General features: G+C 41.9%; 1 protein-coding gene across 3 annotated transcripts in view; it reads left to right on the top strand.

Moving 5' to 3' along the window:
• The window catches only part of TIRAP (TIR domain containing adaptor protein), a 38,788-nt gene that overhangs the window by 8,238 nt on the left and 8,700 nt on the right, over positions 1-21,850 (top strand). For 2 of the 3 annotated variants that reach the window (XM_089652106.1, XM_089652108.1), the window contains exon 2: positions 21,142-21,680. In XM_089652106.1, coding sequence (XP_089508232.1) covers positions 21,142-21,680 — 539 coding nt within the window. Of the gene's footprint in view, positions 1-11,566; positions 11,700-21,141; positions 21,681-21,850 lie in introns of those variants that run through there. The other variant, XM_089652107.1, reaches the window with a different exon arrangement.

Genomic DNA, 21,850 nt, shown 5'->3' with positions numbered 1-21,850 from the left:
GGTTAGGATTGGGGGTTAGAGTTTGGGTTGGGGTTAGTATTCTATTTATTTTATTTATTATTTATTTTTTTGTAAAGGGTGATAATAATTATAATAATTGAATAAATGTAAAATAAATGCACAAGTAAATAAAAATAATCATAAATAAATACCATGTAATAATACATTATTAACCTTAACCCCTTAACCCTTAAAAAATATATTAAACAAATGTATTTTTTATTATTATTATTTATGAAAAATAAACAAACCAGAACAAAAAACAAAATTAAATGTAAAATAAATAAAATAATCATAAAATGCTTGTAATAATTAACCCATAACCTTAACCCCCTAAAAACTAAAAAAGTAAAAAATAACAATTTATTAATGTATTTTTTTGTTTGGGTGTTTATTAATTTTTTATTTCAGATTTATTTAGTTAGGGTGTTATACTATACCAGAATTTTTCTTCTTTAAGTATTGTAATATGTTTTTGGTTTGACTGTATCCTTGTATTTTTTTTTTAATTGCTGTAATCGTGATTGTATGTTTATTTATCTGTAACTTTTTTATATTTTGTACATATTTCTAATGAAAAAAATCTAAACAAAGGCAAGCGGAAGCAATGGGACTGTGGAGTTTACATAGAACAAAGATACACTCAGCAAACTTCCATGCATGATCACTCTTGAGAATGATTGTTGTACAAACATGCAAGTGTGCACCAGGTGAATTTGCACATCTGTGACTAGGAGTGGGTGGGGGGTACCACTGCAGGCACAGGGATAAACCAGCATGTTCTCATCATACACTCTACTGGGATTTATCTTCTCTAGCAGAAGGCATGACATATCTTACCACTGAATAATAAACTATGTTTATTTTCAACCATTAAAACTATTTTTATATTTATTACTTAATGTTATTTTTTCTTATACTCCAGTAATAGCGGAATAGCGGATAGTGTCGGCTATAATAGGGGTTGTGCATCACTGCTATAGGCATTAATATTACTCTTCTGTTCTGATCTTCCACCTCTTCCTTTTGGTCAGTTTTATTCCAATTAATACACTATACTTTACCAATATTTCTTTCTATTCTCCTTACAGTGGGTATAAAAAAGAATCACCCCCTTTAAATGAATTACATTTTGTTGCTTTGCAGCCTAAAATGAAGACAGACACAGTTTTTGTTTTATTCAATGTATAACATCCAAGCGAAAGATACAACAGCAACATGGTAGAAAAAAAAAATTCAATAACAGAATCAATAAGTTGGAAAAAGGATCACCCCCTTGTGTTAGTATTTTGTTGAATCACCTTTTGCTTTAGTTACAGCCTGTAGTCGGTTGGGATATGTCTCTACTAACTTTGCACATCTAGACTTTGCAATATTTGCCCGCTCTTCTTTGCAGAACTGCTAAAGTTCAGTTACATTTGATGATGACCGTTTGTGGCCTGCAATCTCCAAGTCACTCCACAGATTTTCAATGGGGTTTAAGTCTGGGCTCTGACTAGGCCATGCAAGGACATTCACCTTTTTCTCCAACTACTGTGTGGTCATTTTTGCTGTCTGCTTTGGGTCATTGACATGTTGGAAGGTAAGCCTTCTTCCCATTGACAACTTTCTGGAGGAGGGCAGAAGATTTTCCTCAAGAATTTTGTGGTATTTTGCAACATCCATTTTTCCTTCTATCCTGACAAGTGCTCCAGTCTTTGCTGCAGAGAAACCCCCCCATAACAGGACATTACCACCTCCATGCTTTACTGTAGGAATGGTGGTATTTGGATGGTGAGCTGTATTGGATTTCTGCCAGACATATTTAGTATGGAGGCCAAATAATTCAATTTTAGACTCATCTGACCAGAACACAGTTTTCCATGCAGCCTCAGAACCTTCAAGGTGTGTTTTGGCAAAGCTCAGTGGTGACTGCATGTGGCCTTTCTTCAGGACTTGCTTATTTTTTGAAACCCTCCCATACAAGCCACATTTGTGGTGACTTTGTGATATTGTTGCACACAATAACCACTCTTTCCTAATTCCTGCAACTGCTTAAGACTTGATGTAGACCTCTTGGTAGCCCATCTGACCAGTTTCCTCCTTTCTCTTTCATCCAGTTTGGAGAGACATCCTGATCCAGGGAGGGTCTGTGTTGTACCAAATACTTTCCACTTCTTAATAATAGACTTCACTGTGCTTCTAGGCATTGATAAAGTCTTTACATTTTTGTTATCCATCTCCTGACATGTGCCTCTCCACAACTTTATCCCAGAGATCTTTTGACAGTGCCTTGCCACCCATAGTTGATTGTTTGCTTCAGTTGCACTACCAGGGACTGAAATGCTCCAGGAAAGCTCTTTTTCATAATGAGCTTTGTGTGCCATTTAGAAGGTGATTAGCTACATCTGACTGAGTTTACAAGTCGTTTTAGGGAGAGGGGTGATCCTTTTTTTAACTCAGTGATTCTGTTTTTGATTTTTTTTCTGACATATTGGTGTTCTATCTTTCACTTGGGTATTATAAGTTAAGTAAATACAGCTAGATAAAACAAAAACTGTCTGTCTTCATTTCAGGCTGCAAACCAACAAAATTAGATTATTTTAAAGGGGGCGTGATTTTTTTTCTATACCACTGTATATGTCTCCTTTTTCCTAAAATTGGCCATACACTATGCAAGCTTCAGCTGGTTCCTGATGAACCAGCCGAATCTCACTATGTGTGGCAGCTAGCAGACAATCGGGAGAATATATGCCATCCCACTCCTGTTAGAAGAGGGGATTCACACTAATATCCCACTTCAGCTTGCCTGCAACAGCATCTATTAAATGCAGCTGCAGCGCAGCCACATCCGCTTCTATTGAGCAGGTTGGCAGATAGGATCATCAAACATGACACACCCTAGGTTTTTTTTTTCTTTGACTGCACAGCAAAGTACAGTCTCATGGCCGCAACAATGTTGATGGGGTCATCTAGCTGCAATTGCTGGGTTCCGACAGGCAGCTAACATCCCTTTTTTCTACCGCATGGACTCACCGCACCAACATGCTCCAACATGTGAAAAGGGGCCTTAACCTCCCTGGTGGTAATCCCGAGTGTGGCTTAATTTTCAGTACCAAAAGTGGTAACCCCAAGCCACACTCGGGATTACTCTGTAGTGTAATTTACCTTGTCCTGCGATCCCCGAAGTCCTCCCGCTGTGTCCTCCGGCAGATGCCTGCATCAGTCTTCGGGTTCCATTCCCTGCGAACGTCGCGACGCAGGGGGCAGAACCGGCGGGAGATTCAAAAAAGTAATAACATGATATACACACAATACATTATAATCTGTTAGTATTACATTACTGTATCAAATCATTTCATCTCAGTTTTGTCCCGAGTGCTTTGTCCTGTGCCCTGCCTGCACTTTTACTGTCCTTTCTGCCTGGAAACTTGAGAACGTCCATGGCATCCAAAAAGCGTCCCTTTAGGTCAAAAGCGGTTTTATACCAGCTAGAGAACAGCGATAGTAAATTAGAATCACTTGCAGAAATGAGCAATAGGGATTCGTGGGGAAATTAGTCATCAGACACTGAAAGTGACGACAGCGATGATTCCGTGACTGAGCTCAGTGATGTGCGAACTTGGTGCTCTATTTCAAATTTCAGTGTTTTTGGTTTGATTACATTATTGAATTAAATGTATTATTATTTTTTTTTAGAATTATTTATTATAATTTATGATTTCATGTTTCAAACTTTATCATACCCGGGATGTTTACTAGACTCTTGTTTGGACAGATTTAAGTGAGTTATTCCTAAGAATTACAGGCCTATAATATAAAACAACACATTTCCATGCAAAACAATGTACCGCTTTGACATTCAAAAATATTGACATACTCAGACTGCCAGGGAGGTTAAGCCAGCCATATATGGATCGATATTTAGCTGGTTCTGAATGGAGCAGGCAAATTTCAATCCATGTATGGGGACAGTGGCTGTACAGAAGATTGCCATCTGTACAACCAGTCTGTCCAATAAATGCAGTTCAATCCCTATCTTACCATGTACTATCAGACAGAGAAATTCCATATCCAAGTGCTATATGAAAGTGGGATACAATATACACTGGTTGATTCACATGGTTAGATAATGTTCAGTATTGTGCAATAGGTCCAGCTTCACTAATGACGTCAATCTACATGAGTTTTCTGGCACCATGTGTCATACACAATAGTCAGCGTTTTGTAGGTAGTTTTGTTTACACAATTTTATAGACCATTTACTTTTTCACTGTTATAGTTTTCTTTATATACTGTACAGATAGGTCCATATATGTATGGACACAGGCACAATTTTATTTTTTTTCAGGTATTTACCAAAATATATTCAAGCTACAGTTGTATAATGGATATGGGCTGAAAGTGCACACTCAGGTTTAATTTGAGGGTATGTACATCTAAATTGGAGGAAGGGTGTAGGAATTACAGCTCTTAAGAGTAGCCATCCCCCCTTTTTCAAGGGACCAAAAGTAATTGGACAATTGAATATAATCATAAATAAAATGCTAATTTTTAATATTTTGATGAGAATCCTTTACTGGCAATGACTGCCTGAAGTCTGGAACCCATGGACATTACCAAAGACTGGGTTTCTTCCTTTCTGATGCTTTGCCAGGCTCTAACTGCAGCTGCCTTCAGTTGTTCTTTGTTTGTGGGTCTTTCTGCCTTTAGTTTTGCCTTCAGCAAGTGAAATGCATACTCAATTGGGTTGAGATCAGGTGATTGACTCGGCCATTGCAGAATATTCCACTTCTTTTCCTTCAAAAGCTCCTGGGTTGCTTTTGCAGTGTGTTTTGTATCATTGCTCATCTGGTCTGTGAAGTGCCGTCCAGTCAACTTTGCTGCATTTGGCTGAATCTGGGCTGACAGTATGGGGTTTATTTACTAAAGCTGGAGAGTCCAAAATCAGACTCCCTTCTGCATAGAAACCAGTCAGCTTCCAGGTTTCATTGCCAAAGCTTCATTGAACAAGCTGAGGTTAGAAGCTGATTGGTTTCTATGCAGAAGGGAGTCTGATTTTGGACTCTCCAGCTTTAGTAAATAAACCCCTATATCTCTAAACACTGCAGAATTCATCTGGCTGCTTCTGTCTTCTGTCACATCATCCATAAACACCAATGACCCAGTGCCACTGGAAGCTATGCATGCCATTGCCATCACACTGCCTCCACCATGTTTTACAGATGATGTTGTGTGCTTTGGATCATGAGCTGTTCCAAGCCTTCTTCACACTTTTTTCTTCCCGTCATTCTGGTACAGATTGATGTTAGTTTCATCTGTCCAAAGAATGCTTTTCCAGAGCTGGTCTGGCTTTTTAGATGTTTTTTGACAAAGTCTAATCTGGCTTTTCTATTCTTCAGGCTTATGAATGGTTTGCACCTTGTGGTGAACCCTCTGTATTTGCTCTCGTGAAGTCTTCTCTCGATTGTAGACTTTGACAATCATACGCCGACCTCCTGGAGAGTGTCCTTCACTTGTCTGGATGTTGTGAATGGGTTTTTCTTTACCATAGAGAGGATCCTGCGATCATCCACCACCGTAGTGGCCGTCCATGCCGTTTTTATGTTGCTGAGCTCACCAGTGCGTTCTTCTTTCCTCAGAATGTACCAGACTGTTGATTTGGCCACTTCTAATGTTGCTGCTATCTCTCTAATGGATTTGTTTAGTTTTTGAAGCCTTACAATGGACTGTTTCACTTGCATGGACAGTTCCTTTGAACACATCATGTAGGTTCACAGCAACAGATTCCAAATGCAAATACCACACTTAGAATCAACTCCAGACCTTTTACCTGCTTAATTGATGAAGAAATAACGAAGGAGTAGCCCACACCTGGCCATGAAACAGCTTTTGATTCAATTGTCCAATTACTTTTGATCCCTTGAAAAAGGGGGGATGGCTACTCTTATAAGATGTAATTCCTAAACCCTTCCTCCAATTTGAATGTAGATACCCTTAAATTAAACTTGAGAGTGTGCACTTTCAGCCCATATCCATCATATAACTATAGCTTGAATGTTTTATATTTAAAAAATGAAATTAATATTATATTTAAATTATGACTACAATGTAAAAGTTCATAGAATGACAAATGTCCCCATTTAAAAAAAAAATGCAAACAGTAACAAATGTTAAAGTGTTTCCCAAGACAGAAGGTTTTTTCATACCTGAATTCTCTGAATTCAGGTAAAAAAGCCTTCTGTATGCAGCTCCCCCCTAAATACTTCTCTGAGCCTGATCTTGATCCCGCACTGTGCACAAGAGCAGCAGCTCTCAGCTCTCTCCCTCCTGAGTGGACAGAAAGACAGCAGCGGGAGCCATTGGCTCCTGTCACTGTCAATCACAGCCAGGAAGGATAGCGAGAGGGGCAGGGCCCTGCAGCACTCTGTGTGTCAACACACAGATCCAGCACAGGTGCAAGCATACACAAGCAGGAAGGAGGGGCCAGGAGCGCCAGTGGGGACTCGAGAAGAAGAGGATGGCGGCTGCTCTGTGCAAAACAAATGCACAGAGAAGGTAAGTATGATATGTTTGTTATTTTAAAGAAAACAAAATTGAAGTTTTTATAATCACTTGTTTACATGGTCACGTTGAAAGCCGTGAAATAGGATATAGTTCCATTCAGCACTACAAGACCTAAGTAATAGTAAACCCTAACCGGATTACATTTGTTAGCTCTGTACTGCGTATCACCACTTTGTTTTAAATAAACTCATTGTTTTAACCTGTTTACCAGCTTTGCTGCATCTAAAGCCAGCCATACATGGATTGAAATTTGGCCAATTTAGCAGGCACCGGCCGAATTTCAATCCATGTATGGACAGGCTATTTGTACAGAAGTCAATTTACTGATCAATTTTGTACCACCAGCCTGTTGGAAAATTTTCGCACGATCAGCGCTGCTAGCGACTTCCCTGCCATCAGAACACAATAACTCAGCGGGATTGATTCCCCCATCCACCTCAAATGTGTGGATGAGGGAATGGGGTCTTTTTTTTTTTGTTCAACCCACAGATTGAATGAAAAAAATGGATAATGAATGGGCCATAGTTCTGCTGATCACCTGTGCATCTTTGCAACCACTTCCTGTGTACATGCATTCCTGCAATGGCTGCATGGCGTTTCTCAGGGCAGGTTTCCTGATGGTTGTTGAAACAGCTCCTTGAACTCTCCATCAGAAGCCCATATGACAGGTTGACAACACAGAAGCACAAGTAGATGACAGGGACAGGTTGTCATCCTACAACAGGAAGTGCCTGAACAAAGATCTTCATGGCAGGATCACTATTTATTATAAGGCTGCCGATTTGAAAATACTGAAAATGACTTACAAAAGTGCTTAAAGCGGAGCTCCAGTCTCCTGTTAAAAAAATAAGTCAGCAGCTACAAAAGCAGCCATTCACTTGTCCCTCGATCCAGCGGTGTGCTCAATACAGCCAGGTTCACTGATCGTCCGCAGTCCCTGGCACCGGCATCTTAAGTGCGGGCACCCGGCTGTAACAGCTTGCTGCTTCACAGATGGGTGCCAACTGTGCATGCTTTAAAGCTGAAGTTTTTGATAAGCTTTCCTTTATTTCCTCCATCAGTCCCAACCAGCAAGCCAGAGTCCTAGGTGTCATTCTAGACTCCAATCTGTCCTTCCAGCCCCAGGTCCAATCGCTGACAAATTCATGTAGACTTCACCTCCGCAACATCTCCAAAATACGTCCGTTCCTAACCCCGGAAACTACTAAGCAACTCATTCACTCCCTTATTATATCACGACTTGACTACTGTAATTCCCTCCTCGCCGGCCTACCTCATCACAGGCTATCCCCACTTCGGTCTATCCTGAATTCTGCGGCCAGACTCATCCACCTTACTAACCACTCCGTATCCGCCACCCCCCTCTGCTGGCTTCCGATTGCCCAACGGATAAAATTCAAATTACTAACATTGACGTACAAAGCTGTCCATAACACTGCCCCAAACTACATCACCGACCTGTTATCCATATACCACCCAAAACGCACTCTCCACTCCTCACAAGACCTCCTACTCTCTAGTTCCCTGGTCTCTTCCTCCCATGCCCGTCTCCAGGACTTCTCCAGGGCTTCCCCCATCCTCTGGAAATCACTACCCCAAACCATCAGACTGTCACCTACCCTCCTCACCTTTAGGCGCACCCTGAAAACCCATCTGTTCAGGGAAGCCTACCCCGCCCTCACCTAACAGCCGATCTCCTCCGCTCCTCCTAATACTCCATCCCCCACAGCTATTTCCTCCTGTACCACTATCCCCTCCCTCCTAGATTGTAAGCTCCAAGGAGCAGGGCCCTCGAACCCCTCGTGTATTGTATTGTATTGTTACTGTACTGTCTCATGTACTGTCTCCCATAATAATGTACAGCGCTGAGCAAACTGTTGGCGCTATATAAATACTGTATAATAATAATAATTTTCTCCTCTTGGGACAATAAACAGCAGCAACTAATAGTGTAATTTTCACCTTCTGCTTATAGCCCCCTCTGGGCAATTATGTTTTTTGATAATAGCTGAGTTATTGGCAGCCAAAAAAATGAAAAGAATCTGGCGCAGGACATGTGTCATCATGTCGTCCTAGGCTCATAGTACTGCTACACATCATTTAGACCACCCCCCTAATTCCTGTTCTGTTGACAACGTTTGCGGTTTCCTTCAATTTTAATCCCAGGTGACAATGTCACCAGTACAAACAGAGAGGGTGAATCCTCCCAGCAGGGTCACAGACAGTAATGAAGACCTAATGGGGGTTCTGACCCCTCCCCACTCAATCCAAGTTATACTGTGAGATCCCAACAGCTCTTAGAATTGGAAATGTGTTTGGAGTGGAGCCCTTCTTTACATATGGAACCTGCGTGCTGCTTGTGAAAAACTAGAGCAACACATGAGTCATAAGGAGAGGGAGAGCCAGTGCGTGAGGTAGCGCATCACCGATCTTATTTGCATGTATAATGAGGCGTAATTAATACCTTTTAACCCTGTAGGTGCTAGCTAGAATTCTGCTGCCTACGTCTGCAGGGTGACAATCTAGCACAGTGTAAGGGAAAAAAAAAGAAGAAGAATCCTATTGGATGCTGTCAGTGATGGACCACTTTTTATGACACTTGGCTATCTCTGCCTCTATTTGGATATACTTTTATTGTAGCTCTATAAAATAAATATTTTCTTGTTTTTGTAACTGGTGGGCAAGTACTGCAGATCAAGGAATAATTCACCCCAAAGTTTAGGAAACCGTTGAGAAGGAGGTCCAAGAAGAAGTGCTGCAATGTTTTGGAGGTATATTTTAGGCCAAAGGCTCAAATCACCAGTTACACAGCTACTGACAGGTATAGAACCAAAAACTTTCTTTAAGTCCACCATAGGTGGATCAAATCTCGTCTGGTTCAGCAGGGAGATTCACTCCATATATGGGCAGGCTGATTGTACTGAAGTCGATCCATCGACGACTTCAGTCCAACCAGCCTGGCAGATTTTTTTTCATGTGATCACTGCCGGCAGCTATAGCCAACCATCAGTGATCATTGCATTCTGCTGGTGGGGAAGGATCCCTGTTCTCTCCGCTGGCAGAACACAATAACGCTGTGCGAGGGATTCTCCCATCAACACTGACTCTGTTGGTGGGGTATCAAGCAATCTTCTATCCTTCTACCCGTGGTGGAAGGAAAGAAAATTGCATAATTTATGGGTTGCTTAATGGAGGGTTAGAACTCCTATCAGTATTTTTTTGCCATCTGTGTCCCATTGGGGAGATTTGCTTTTACGTCCTGTCCCATTGTCAGAACAGGAAGTGAGAGGAAATCTCTCCAAAGTGAGAGAATACCTAGCTGTCCCCATTGGAAGATTTCTCCTCTATACCTGTTCTGTGACAACCTAAAATTTGGGATTTTTTGTTTAATTTTTGTTGACAGTAAACAGGACAAATAGAGAGGGTGAATCTCCCTAAAGGGGACACAGACAGTAATAATCCCTCTCCACTATATCCAAAACTTGAAAAAGGTTCTGCCTTTAGTCATACTTTTAATCACAAGCTGCTTTACCTATTTTTCCTCTTCTGTACTAAATTACACCTCCCCCTTATGTTATGGAGATAAGGAGAGGGGGTATTCTGTATTCCAGCAAAAAGATCTGGGCGGATGTATTCTTCTTTACCTAAAGGGGAAAAGAAGAATGTGCCTGTATTACACAGATGTACCAAATAGTACTTTTTTTTTTTTTTTTTAATATCCCAGGCATACACCTTAACTGCTTTTCTAGGTTACAATTCATCTCACCCTCCATCTCCTACACAGAGGAGACCAGCAGATCAAATAGCACAATAGACCAGCTGAAAAGAAGAACAAGGAAACTAACAAAACCACCAAATCCACCTCCACCCACTTTACTTTACTTGTAATTTGTGACTAATTTTTCAGATGATCACTGACCAAGCAACAAATTTACAATTCACACATTTATTATTTGAGCACAGTGGCTTAGCAGTTGGCAATTCTGATATGTGGCACTGGAGTCTTCAATTCACATCCTAGCCAACATGCTATCTGCATGGAGTTTGCATGTTCCCCCTTCTTGTGTTGGTTTCTATCAGGTACTCTGGTTTCCTCCATCCGCTAAAGACTGGTAGGTTAATGGCTCCAGCCTAAATTGGTTCTAGTGTGTTTATTTGAGATAGGGATTTTAGATTGTAAGCTTCTTTGGGGTCTGGACTTTGCACCATCCGCATAAAGCTCTAGTCTTCAATAAGAAACAGAAATTGAATCCAATCCAATTTTAGTTTATATACGTAATTGCAGAAGACTTTTTTCCAGGCTGACAGAAGGCAGTGATTTTCCTTTGCCCTACCTCTGTGAAGTACTAACAGTGAACATGGAAAAAACATGGAGGGTCTAGATAGGGCTGAATTAACTAGCATAGAACAGGAGGAGAGGACAGAGGGAGAAACCAAATAACAAAGTAAACAAATTGCAGTGGCTCTAAACCGCCACCAGATGTGAATATACTGCAGAACAATAATAACCTAATGAAGTTCAATACAAAACCGAAAAATAGATATAAGTGGGACAGAACATCTCCTGTTACAAAAGGTATGCATTTTTATGCTCCTTCGCTCCATCTAGTGACCACAATGCAGTATTTTACTACTGGCCATAATAAAAGTGAAAATAGCCTAATAACAGTTGCAACCGAATGTACATTTAAATTCCCTGGATGAATGGCTGCATGAATTTTATTTATAAATGGACCCCTTCAGTTTTTCTTTCCAAATCGTTTTTATTCGAATTTTTGTGAACAATTACAACAATGCAGGTTCAGAGTAGAAAATAGATACATTTTTTTCTTAGCACCACGACATACATAAAGTCGTAAAGTTGCAATGACAAACAAAATTGGCCCATCGGCCATGAAAGATATATGTATAATCTATAAAATGCAGCAGATATAGGTTATGTTTCCAATCCAAATGGTTATAAATAAAACATACTGTATTTGCATAGTGCTTTAATATTTGTACTCACATTAAACCCAGAGATACGGGCCCACCTGAACCCGACCACCAGAAAATATACACATAATGGACAAGAGAAAAAGAAGGAAGGAAACAAAACCAAGGAAGAATGGAAGATAAAGAAGAAGAAAAGAAGTATTAAAGAAAAAGCAAACGTAAGAGCAAGAAGAGAACAGAGCTTTCATGTTATTATTAAAGACCACCTCGCACTCAATTCTATACAGTAGAATTCGCTTCAAATTTCTCCATAGACTGATGACTAACCGCCAGGGCCCTCTCACAAACATAATGGGGTTTATTTACTAAAGCTGGAGAGTCCAAAATCAGACTCCCTTCTGCCTAGAAACCAATCAGCTTCTAACCTCAGCTTGTTCAATGAAGCTTTGGCAATGAAACCTGGAAGCTGATTGGTTTCTATGCAGAAGGGAGTCTGATTTTGGACTCTCCAGCTTTAGTAAATAAACCCCAATGTGTCTGTACTCTTTGAATTACTTCTGAAATGGAAGGAGTATTTGTTGATTTCCATCTACTGGTAATAGCCAGTCTAGCAGCAATAAGGATATGGCCTATTATTGTTCTATATTTTCCAGGGAAAAGGTTTAAAGTAAGATTGAGTAAGGCCAAATATGGTGCCGAAGTAGATATTATACCTGACACCATCGAAATAAGTGCAAAGATTTCCTGCCAGAATAATTGCAAGCAAGGACACTTCCACAAAATGTGAAGTATGTTCCCCTCTCCGCCACAGTTCCTCCAACATAGGGATGATATATTAGGGTACATTTTAGATCATTTGTATGGGGTAAGATAGCTACAGTGCAATATTTTCAGGGAACAATCCCAATGGTTGGTACATTTGGTAATACTAAAACTACTAGGAGTTAAGCCTACCCCGCCCTCGGCTGATTACTGAACTCCTCCACTCTTCCTACCACTCCATCCCCCACAGCTATTTCCTCCTGTACCACTATCCCCTCCCTCCTAGATTGTAAGCTCCAATGAGCAGGGCCCTCGAACCCCTCCTGTATTGACTTGTATTGTTACTGTACTGTCTCGTGTACGGTCTCCCATTATAATGTACAGTGCTGAGCAAACGGTTGGCGCTATATAAATACTGTATAATAATAATAATAATATTGCTCATGGCAGTCTCCCACTCATCTCTTGTAAAGGATCTTTGTAGATCCCTTTCCCACCGTCCCACACTGTTTAACGTAGAGAGATCATGATCATAATGTAAAAGTTTATAAAACTTGGAGATTCCTTTATTCAGTCTAATAGGGTTCGTTATAGTGTGCCATAGTTTAGAGCAGCGGTTCTCAACCTGGGGGTCGAACGACGCTTCCACAGGGGTCGCCTAAGACCATTGGAAAACACATATTTCCGATGGTCTTAGGAACCGAGACACCGCTCCTCGCCGCCGCCGCCGCCTCCGCCGTCTCCAGGTGTGGGCGGGATGACATGCCGCCCCTGTCATCTGGACACACCTCGAGATCAATCCTCGCCTGTGATTGGCCGCCGGCACTGTAGCTCAGGAGAGGCACACAGGCGGCCAATCACCGGCAAGGAGGTGGAGCTTGGAGAGGAGGAGCCGAGCGGCACCGCGAAGATCGAGCGAGTGAAGAGGAGGAGAGCGGCCGGAGAAGGAAGACATCTGACAGGTAAGTGTCGGTACCATGGGAGAGGGAGGGAGCGAGTGAGCCCAGGCTGGAGCAGGGGTCTGCAAGGTAAGTATCATTGGTGTCAGTGGGAATAGTGCCCCATCATTGGTGTCACTAATACCAATGATGGGGCACTATTCCTCCCACTGACACCAACGATGGGACACTATTCCTCCCACTGACACCAACGATGGGGCACTATTCCTCCCACTGATACCGATGATGGGGCACTATTCCTCCCACTGACACCGATGATGGGGCACTATTCCTCCCACTGACACCGATGACGGGGCACTATTCCTCCCACTGATACCAATGACGGGGCACTATTCCTCACACTGATACCGATGACGGGGCACTATTCCTCCCACTGACACCGATGACGAGGCACTATTCCTCCCACTGACACCAACGACGGGGCACTATTCCTCCCACTGATACCAATGACGGGCACTATTCTTCCCACTGATACCAATGACGGGGCACTATTCCTCCCACTGATACCAATGATGGGGCACTATTCCCCCCCACTGACACCAATGATGGGGCACTATTCCTCCCACTGATACCAATGATGAGGCACTATTCCTCCCACTGACACCGATGATGGGGCACTATTCCTCACACTGACACCAATGATGGGGCACTATTCCTCCCACTGATACCAATGACGGGGCACTATTCCTCACACTGACACCAATGACGAAGCACTATTCCTCCCACTGACACCAATGACGGGGCACTATTCCTCCCACTGACACCAATGACGGGGCACTATTCCTCCCACTGACACCAATGACGGGGCACTATTCCTCCCACTGACACCAATGACGGGGCACTATTCCTCCCACTGACACCAATGACGGGGCACTATTCCTCCCACTGACACCAATGATGGGGCACTATTCCTCCCACTGACACCAATGATGGGGCACTATTCCTCCCACTGACACCAATGAAGGGGGCACTATTCCTCCCACTGACACCAATGAAGGGGGCACTATTCCTCCCACTGACACCAATGACGGGGCACTATTCCTCCCACTGACACCAATGACGGGGCACTATTCCTCCCACTGACACCAATGACGGGGCACTATTCCTCCCACTGACACCAATGATGGGGCACTATTCCTCCCACTGACACCAATGAAGGGGGCACTATTCCTCCCACTGACACCAATGAAGGGGGCACTATTCCTCCCACTGACACCAATGACGGGGCACTATTCCTCCCACTGATACCAATGATGGGGCACTATTCCTCCCAATGACACCAATGACGTGGCACTATTCCTCCTACTGCAAAATTACAGTTATGAAGTAGCAACGAAAATAATTTTATGGTTGGGGGTCACCACAACATGAGGAACTGTATTAAGGGGTCGCGGCATTAGAAAGGTTGAGAACCACTGATTTAGAGTCTATCTCCAGCCATGTTTCCAGAATAGTACCATGAAATCCCCTAATCTGCAGGAAAGGAAGCAAACCTTTACTCGGGACGGGTTCTCCTATGTCAACAAATGTACTGTACCCAAGGTCCCTTAATGGTTTAGTATTAAGATTTGGGATGAAGTGTTCATATGCAGAGAGTGGGATATACAGTCAGGTCCATAAATATTGGGACATCGACACAATTCTAACATTTTTGGCTCTATACACCACCACAATGGATTTGAAATGAAACGAACAAGATGTGCTTTAACTGCAGACTGTCAGCTTTAATTTGAGGGTATTTACATCCAAATCAGGTGAACGGTGTAGGAATTACAACAGTTTGCATATGTGCCTCCCACTTATTAAGGGACCAAAAGTAATGGGACAATTGGCTTCTCAACTGTTCCATGGCCAGGTGTGTTATTCCCTCATTATCCCAATTACAATGAGCAGATAAAAGGTCCAGAGTTCATTTCAAGTGTGCTATTTGCATTTGGAATCTGTTGCTGTCAACTCTCAAGATGAGATCCAAAGAGCTGTCACTATCAGTGAAGCAAGCTATCATTAGGCTGAAAAAACAAAACAAACCCATCAGAGAGATAGCAAAAACATTAGGCGTGGCCAAAACAACTGTTTGGAACATTCTTAAAAAGAACGAACGCACCGGTGAGCTCAGCAACACCAAAAGACCCGAAAGACAACGGAAAACAACTGTGGTGGATGACTGAAGAATTCTTTCCCTGGTGAAGAAAAACACCCTTCACAACAGTTGGCCAGATCAAGAACACTCTCCAGGAGGTAGGTGTATGTGTGTCAAAGTCAACAATCAAGAGAACACTTCACCAGAGTGAATACAGAGGGTTCACCACAAGATGTAAACCATTGGTGAGCCTCAAAAACAGGAAGGCCAGATTAGAGTTTGCCAAACGACATCTAAAAAAGCCTTCACAGTTCTGGAACAACATCCTATGGACAGATGAGACCAACATCAACTTGTACCAGAGTGATGGAAAGAGAAGAATATGGAGAAGGAAAGGAACTGCTCATGATCCTAAGCATACCACCTCATCAGTGAAGCATGGTGGTGGTAGTGTCATGGCGTGGGCATGTATGGCTGCCAATGGAACTGGTTCTCTTGAATTTATTAATGATGTGACTGCTGACAAAAGCAGCAGGATGAATTCTGAAGTGTTTCGGGCAATATTATCTGCTCATATTCAGCCAACTGCTTCACAACTCATTGGACGCTGCTTCACAGTGCAGATGGACAATGACCCAAAGCATACTGCAAAAGCAACCAAAGAGTTTTTTAAGGGAAAGAAGTGGAATGTTATGCAATGGCCAAGTCAATCACCTTATCTGAATCCCTTTGAGCATGCATTTCACTTGCTGAAGACAAAACTGAAGGGAAAATGCCCCAAGAACAAGCAGGAACTGAAGACAGTTGCAGGAGAGGCCTGGCAGAGCATCACCAGGGATGAAACCCAGCATCTGGTGATGTCTATGCGTTCCAGACTTCAGGCTGTAATTGACTGCAAAGGATTTGCAACCAAGTATTAAAAAGTGAAAGTTTGATTTATGATTAATATTCTGTCCCATTACTTTTGGTCCCTTAATAAGTGGGAGGCACATATGCAAACTGTTGCAATTCCTACACCGTTCACCTGATTTTTATGTAAATACCCTCAAATTAAAGCTGACAGTCTGCAGTTAAAGCACATCTTGTTCATTTCATTTCAAATCCATTGTGGTGGTGTATAGAGCCAAAAATGTTAGAATTGTGTCGATGTCCCAATATTTATGGACCTGACTGTAAATTTGAAGTTTGGGAGAGGAATTAGGTAGTGTATTTAAACCTATTATCCAAGCTTCCATTGTTGTGGTAATAGACGGTAGAACTGTAGTTAAAATCTTAGGTGTAACCAATCTAGCCAAAAGTAGGACCCGTAAGTCTTTATTAGGAATCACATTCTGTTCTATTTGTACCCATAATTTGTCTGATGGGACAAACCACGCCAGAAGTTGGTCTAAGATTGTAGCGTAATAATACATAGTACAGGCAGACCTATTCCTCCCTTCGATTTATGTTTAGTAAGGGAATCCACGTTTTTTTCCCTTTCCAGATAAATCATTTTATGGCCACCTCTAGTTTATGGAAATAGGCCCGAGGAATGAAAATTGGGATCGTTCTGAAATAATACATCTTGGGAAAGATTAACATCTTAAATGCTGCTAATCTACCTGTCCATGAAGTTTCAAATTTGTCAAGCCGTTGCATCTCCAACAAAGTGGCTTGGTACAATTTTTCAAAATTATTTTTGAAAGTATGGGAGGATGCAGCAGATATACAGATACCAAAGTGTGACGATTGTGGCGTCAGACCCCTGGACTTCCCACCAAACTCGTGACCAAAGGACTAGCCAATCTAAAACCGCAATGTCACGTGTGCAACAATGTCACGCCCAGCCGCACCCTGCACAACGATTTTGCAGCTCACTGGACCACAAATTGATATACCGGCAGCCTGAGCGAGATTGTTACTGGGTCAGGTTAATTAAGCAATTAACCCTTCCCACTGCCACCACCTCCTTTTTGTACAGAGAAAGAGGAAACTCGGCAATATCAGCAATACACTAGGATGGTTGGATAATCGTCTGTATACCACTGTCACCGCAGACAGGTTATACAGAGGGTTAAACACACATAGTAGCGCTCTTCAGCGGCAGGAATTCGTAAGTTGCATTAAAAAGCTTTAGAAACAGTTCAACACTTTCAGAAAGTAAGATTTATTACTAAAAGGTCAAAAGGGTGCAATAAAAATATTTACAGAAAAGAAATGTAGCCAATATTTATATAAATATACAGAGATCAATAGCACAGCAAAGAGATAACAGAAAGGAGGTTAAAGGGTTAAAGTACTTGCCAATCAACCTTGGGTTAAGCAGTTTCAAGTCTTATGAGCTCAAGAATCATTTCTGGTCTCTCATTCAGTTTCGATGTTACAGGGAGACTCTGCTTTCTCTCACACACCCAACTCTCAGCACAACAGCCCATTTCTACAATCTCAGCAGGGTGTCTCCCTACAACCAATTGCCTTATTTGGGGAGGGAAGGGTAGGTGGAGCCCGAAGTTATGACTTGAAGCTCTCATAGCTGCTATTATGATACATAACTTTTCCAAGGTACGTGTAACCGTCCACCCGTGGGTAGATTAATATGCAGACGCATCTGTGGAACGGTTAGATATGAAATATACACTTGAATGGTTCAAGAGATATACTTTTCTGCTTTCCTAGGTATGACAGCTAAGGGGTGTCACTTACCAGCAGAATGGCCTCAAACTGAGCCCTCCGAATATAGGCTTAATGTTTAGGTAGTTATGTCCTACGTGAAGATATCAACTTATATGAAAAGTGATTTTTAAAAGTAAGTCTGTTTTTATGACCCCTTGGAAGGTCTTTTGAAGTTCAGTGAGGGACTCAGTTTATACTTTTACGATGTGCCAGATTGCACAGTTTCTTAGACAGCTTGGCACCCAGCTCCTGAGGTTTTATAGCTTGGAGCTTCCTGCTGTGCTTTGGCCGCCTGTGACACTTCTCATCACTCAGGCCAAGTCACTGTGAATGAACAGAGAGGGAGGGGGGATGATGAGAAAACATGGAGAATTCTTAACAAAATGGAGGGTTGGTGCAAAATGGTTGAACCGCGTCCATCGGTGTGTACGCTTGCTACACAAGGTAGTCCAATTTCTTATTGGTCCATTGGTAGGGAAATTTATTCTTGAGGGAACTCAGGGGACCCTTCGTTGTTGCAATTCAAAGGGCACAAGATTTTGTGGTGTTGCGTTTATAACAAGATACTTCACTAAAAGACTGCAAGGAAGCTGAAATTTCTGTGAGAGAGTTCGTTGGATCAGTAACAGTAAGAATAACATCACCCGCGAAGAGGCCAATTTTATGAGAAGTGGACGCTACTTGGATGCCTGATATCCGTGGATTATTTCTGATCTCGGTTGCTAGGGGTTCCATCACCAATGAAAAGATGATGGGAGATAAACGGCAACCCTGTCTCATACCATTGGTAATATTAAAAGGGGCTGACAGGGCATTAGACGTGAATACCTGAGCGGAGGGAACTATATAAAACGCCATAAAGGACCGACTTTATGAAGCCATTGATACCAAATTTGGTTAGGGTAGCATCCAAGTATTGCCAGTGAACCCTGTCAAACGCCTTCTCGGCATCCAGTGCCAAGAACACCGCTTGAAGCCCCCTTGACTCGACCAAATGCATCAGGTTGAGTATCCTACGGATACCATCTACTGCCTGTCGGCCTTTTACAAATCCCACCTGGTGAGCTTGAATGAGAAGAGGGGTAATATTTAATAGACAAATTTTGGCATATATTTTAAGATCTGTGTTTAGTAGGGATATTGGCCTAAAATTTTATCATAGACTAATTGGAGAGACTGAATGATTGTTCTAAAAATAAAGCAGTCAGTCTCCTGAACTCCTCCTTACTGGTGGTTTTAAATCAGCCGGCACAAAGATGATGTAACAGGTTTTTAAAGTCATTAGCAGGTCGGTTGCATTTGCAATCCACATGAAATGTGAACGAAGGGTTTAAAAATAGACAGCAGTCCCTCAGATCCTACTGAACAAAGTTTTCCAGATAATCTCTTCAATTACAAGAACACCAGTAACCCCCAATCCCGCTTTGGCCCTCCTCCATATCGGAATAGACAAATTTCCCACAGATTCACGTACCATTATTATTCACATTTTAGCAGCCGCAAAAATTAACATCACTAAACTATGGCGATCCATCAACACTCCCTCTCTATCACGTCTCATATCTGACATTAACCTTCAATGTGAGATGGAAAAAAGGACAGCCTTCCACAACTCCTCCTACCACAAATTTAAAATTCAGTGGCAGTGGTCTTGATGGTTAAGAAACCCTAATTGCTCAATAAACTGATTACTATTGGATACTGCCACAGTATGATCTTTCTTTATCGAACTGGTGCCTCCCCTCTTTCTCTCCCCCTCCCACCCCCCCCCCCCCCATCTACACCATACTACTTTACCAATACGGTTCACAACACACTGAGTATACCTCTCATGTAAATGTAACATAAATATACAGGTTCCCCAGCCAACTGGTGGGGATCCCTCCTCTTCTTCTCTCCTTACACTGTACCTCCCAACTGTGAACCTTCCTATGCTAATGCTCGTATATCCTTATATGTTTGTTAAAATCTTTCAATAAAAAATATTTGAATATAAAAATAGACAGCAATTTCTCTGTGCTGGGAAATTCTAGTTATTTGAAAACTACTTTTTTGAGTTTCCCTTTTAACACAGTATAGGTGTAAAGTGGGTTGAATGGGGAAATAAACTGACAGATTGCTGCATCAATATCGCTCCCCCGCTTCATCCCCCATTGGGTTGAATGAAAAAGACTTGGGGTCCTTCACATGGGCGTTCCGATTTTTTTTCATCAGTTCAGTCATTTTTTTTTGGAAGAAAAAATGGATCAGTTTTTTTTAATCCGTTTTTTACATCCTTCTCCAATGCAAAAACGGACCGTATGTCCGTTTTACATCCGTTTTTTTGTCCGTTACGGGGTTTTTTTTACGGAAGAAAAATAGGGTTTTCTTCCATTAAAAAAACAGATGTTAACGGATGCAGATATTAACGGATGTAAACAGATGATCATCCGTTTACATCCGCTAGTCCATAGGAATACATGGTTGTCAGTTTTTCATCCGTAAACGGACAGATGAAAAATGGACATACAGAACGCCCATGTGAAATTACCCATGCAGTGTGTAGTGGGCTTTACTCACAGTATAGAAATATAGAATGCACAGCTTAAACAGTGGCGTTGTGCACATTGTAGGATGTACAGAACACTGGCGTACCACACCATCAGGAAATGTAGCCAAGACAATCAAGGAATCCTAGCACAGTGCCCTGCATGTCCATGTTTGGGCTACATGGCACCTTTTTCTGTTAACTTTGCATGCATCTGTAGAAATCACAGCAACCCCCCCCCCCCATCCCAATCTGTTATGTGTATCGCCTCTGTACAGGTCCTGTGCACACTATTGCTGGTAGACATATTTATTTGGATAATAAAATCTTGCATGTTTGTTCCTCTAGAGGCTAGGAAAAGGGAAGATGTAAAAAAAATGTGGTTACCAAGGATTACTGAATACTATTGCTATTTGAACTGCCTTTCAAATTGAATTTTAAGAGCACTTTGCCAATGTTATATATTTAAAAAGTGTAGCTAAAAGTATTTGGTTCCCAATATGACTTGGGAGCAGAAAAGCATCTTATAGCTTATAAAAATTGCAATGGTGCTCCTTTGGTGCAATTAAGGGGAAAGAAGCAGGAAATATGGGTCCAGGGTCAATTATAGGGTCATGTGCACAGTCTGTCATACACTACTGCTTTATTTTTATGATACCATAAATTTCCTTTTTTTGCAGGGTTTTAAAAATGGGTGGTAATGAAAGTAAGCCAACACCAACCCCTAGCTACAATCCGCCTAGACCTGTGAAAACTCGAAGTACTATACCAGCCCCTGAGAGAGTCCCTGTGTGGCCCAAGAACAGTGCCCGTTGGCAGAAGCTGTATGATGTATACATTTGCTCCAGTGAAAAGGACATTTCTTATGCTAATGCATTGCTCTTGTACCTACAGAAGCAGCCGGAAAGTTTACGCTGCTTCCTGCCTATGCGGGACATGAATCCTGGTGGAGCCATACCTACAGAGATAACAGACGGTGCGGAAAACAGTCATTGCTGGATAATGCTGCTGACCTCTAGCTCCATCTCAGACCCATGGTGTCAATATCAAATGCACCAGTTTCTGTCATTGGCTCCACATGGCAATGGGCGTTTGATTCCGATCTTGGTAAAGCTGCCATTTCAACAGTACCCAAAAGAACTAAGGCATATGTTTGCTTACAAAGATTGTCAAGGTGACCAGAAAGTGTTTGAACTACTAAGGAAAGCCATAGTCACATGTAAGTATGGTATTCAAAGAATATTTCTTCTTTTTAGGTCCTGAACTTCCTGATAACTATCATAGCATCATATAAGGGTTCCAAGTCAATCACAATAAAAGTTTGCATGTTATCCTTCATTACAGAGCCCCCTTATATTTACACACAAATGATTGCGATGTTATTCCTCA

This window comes from Staurois parvus, unplaced genomic scaffold, assembly GCF_062004578.1.
Source record: "Staurois parvus isolate SC_StPar_1 unplaced genomic scaffold, SC_StPar_1.0 ptg000671l, whole genome shotgun sequence".
In the NCBI taxonomy this organism is placed as follows: domain Eukaryota; kingdom Metazoa; phylum Chordata; class Amphibia; order Anura; family Ranidae; genus Staurois; species Staurois parvus.
This window is presented reverse-complemented; position numbering and strand designations above follow the sequence as displayed.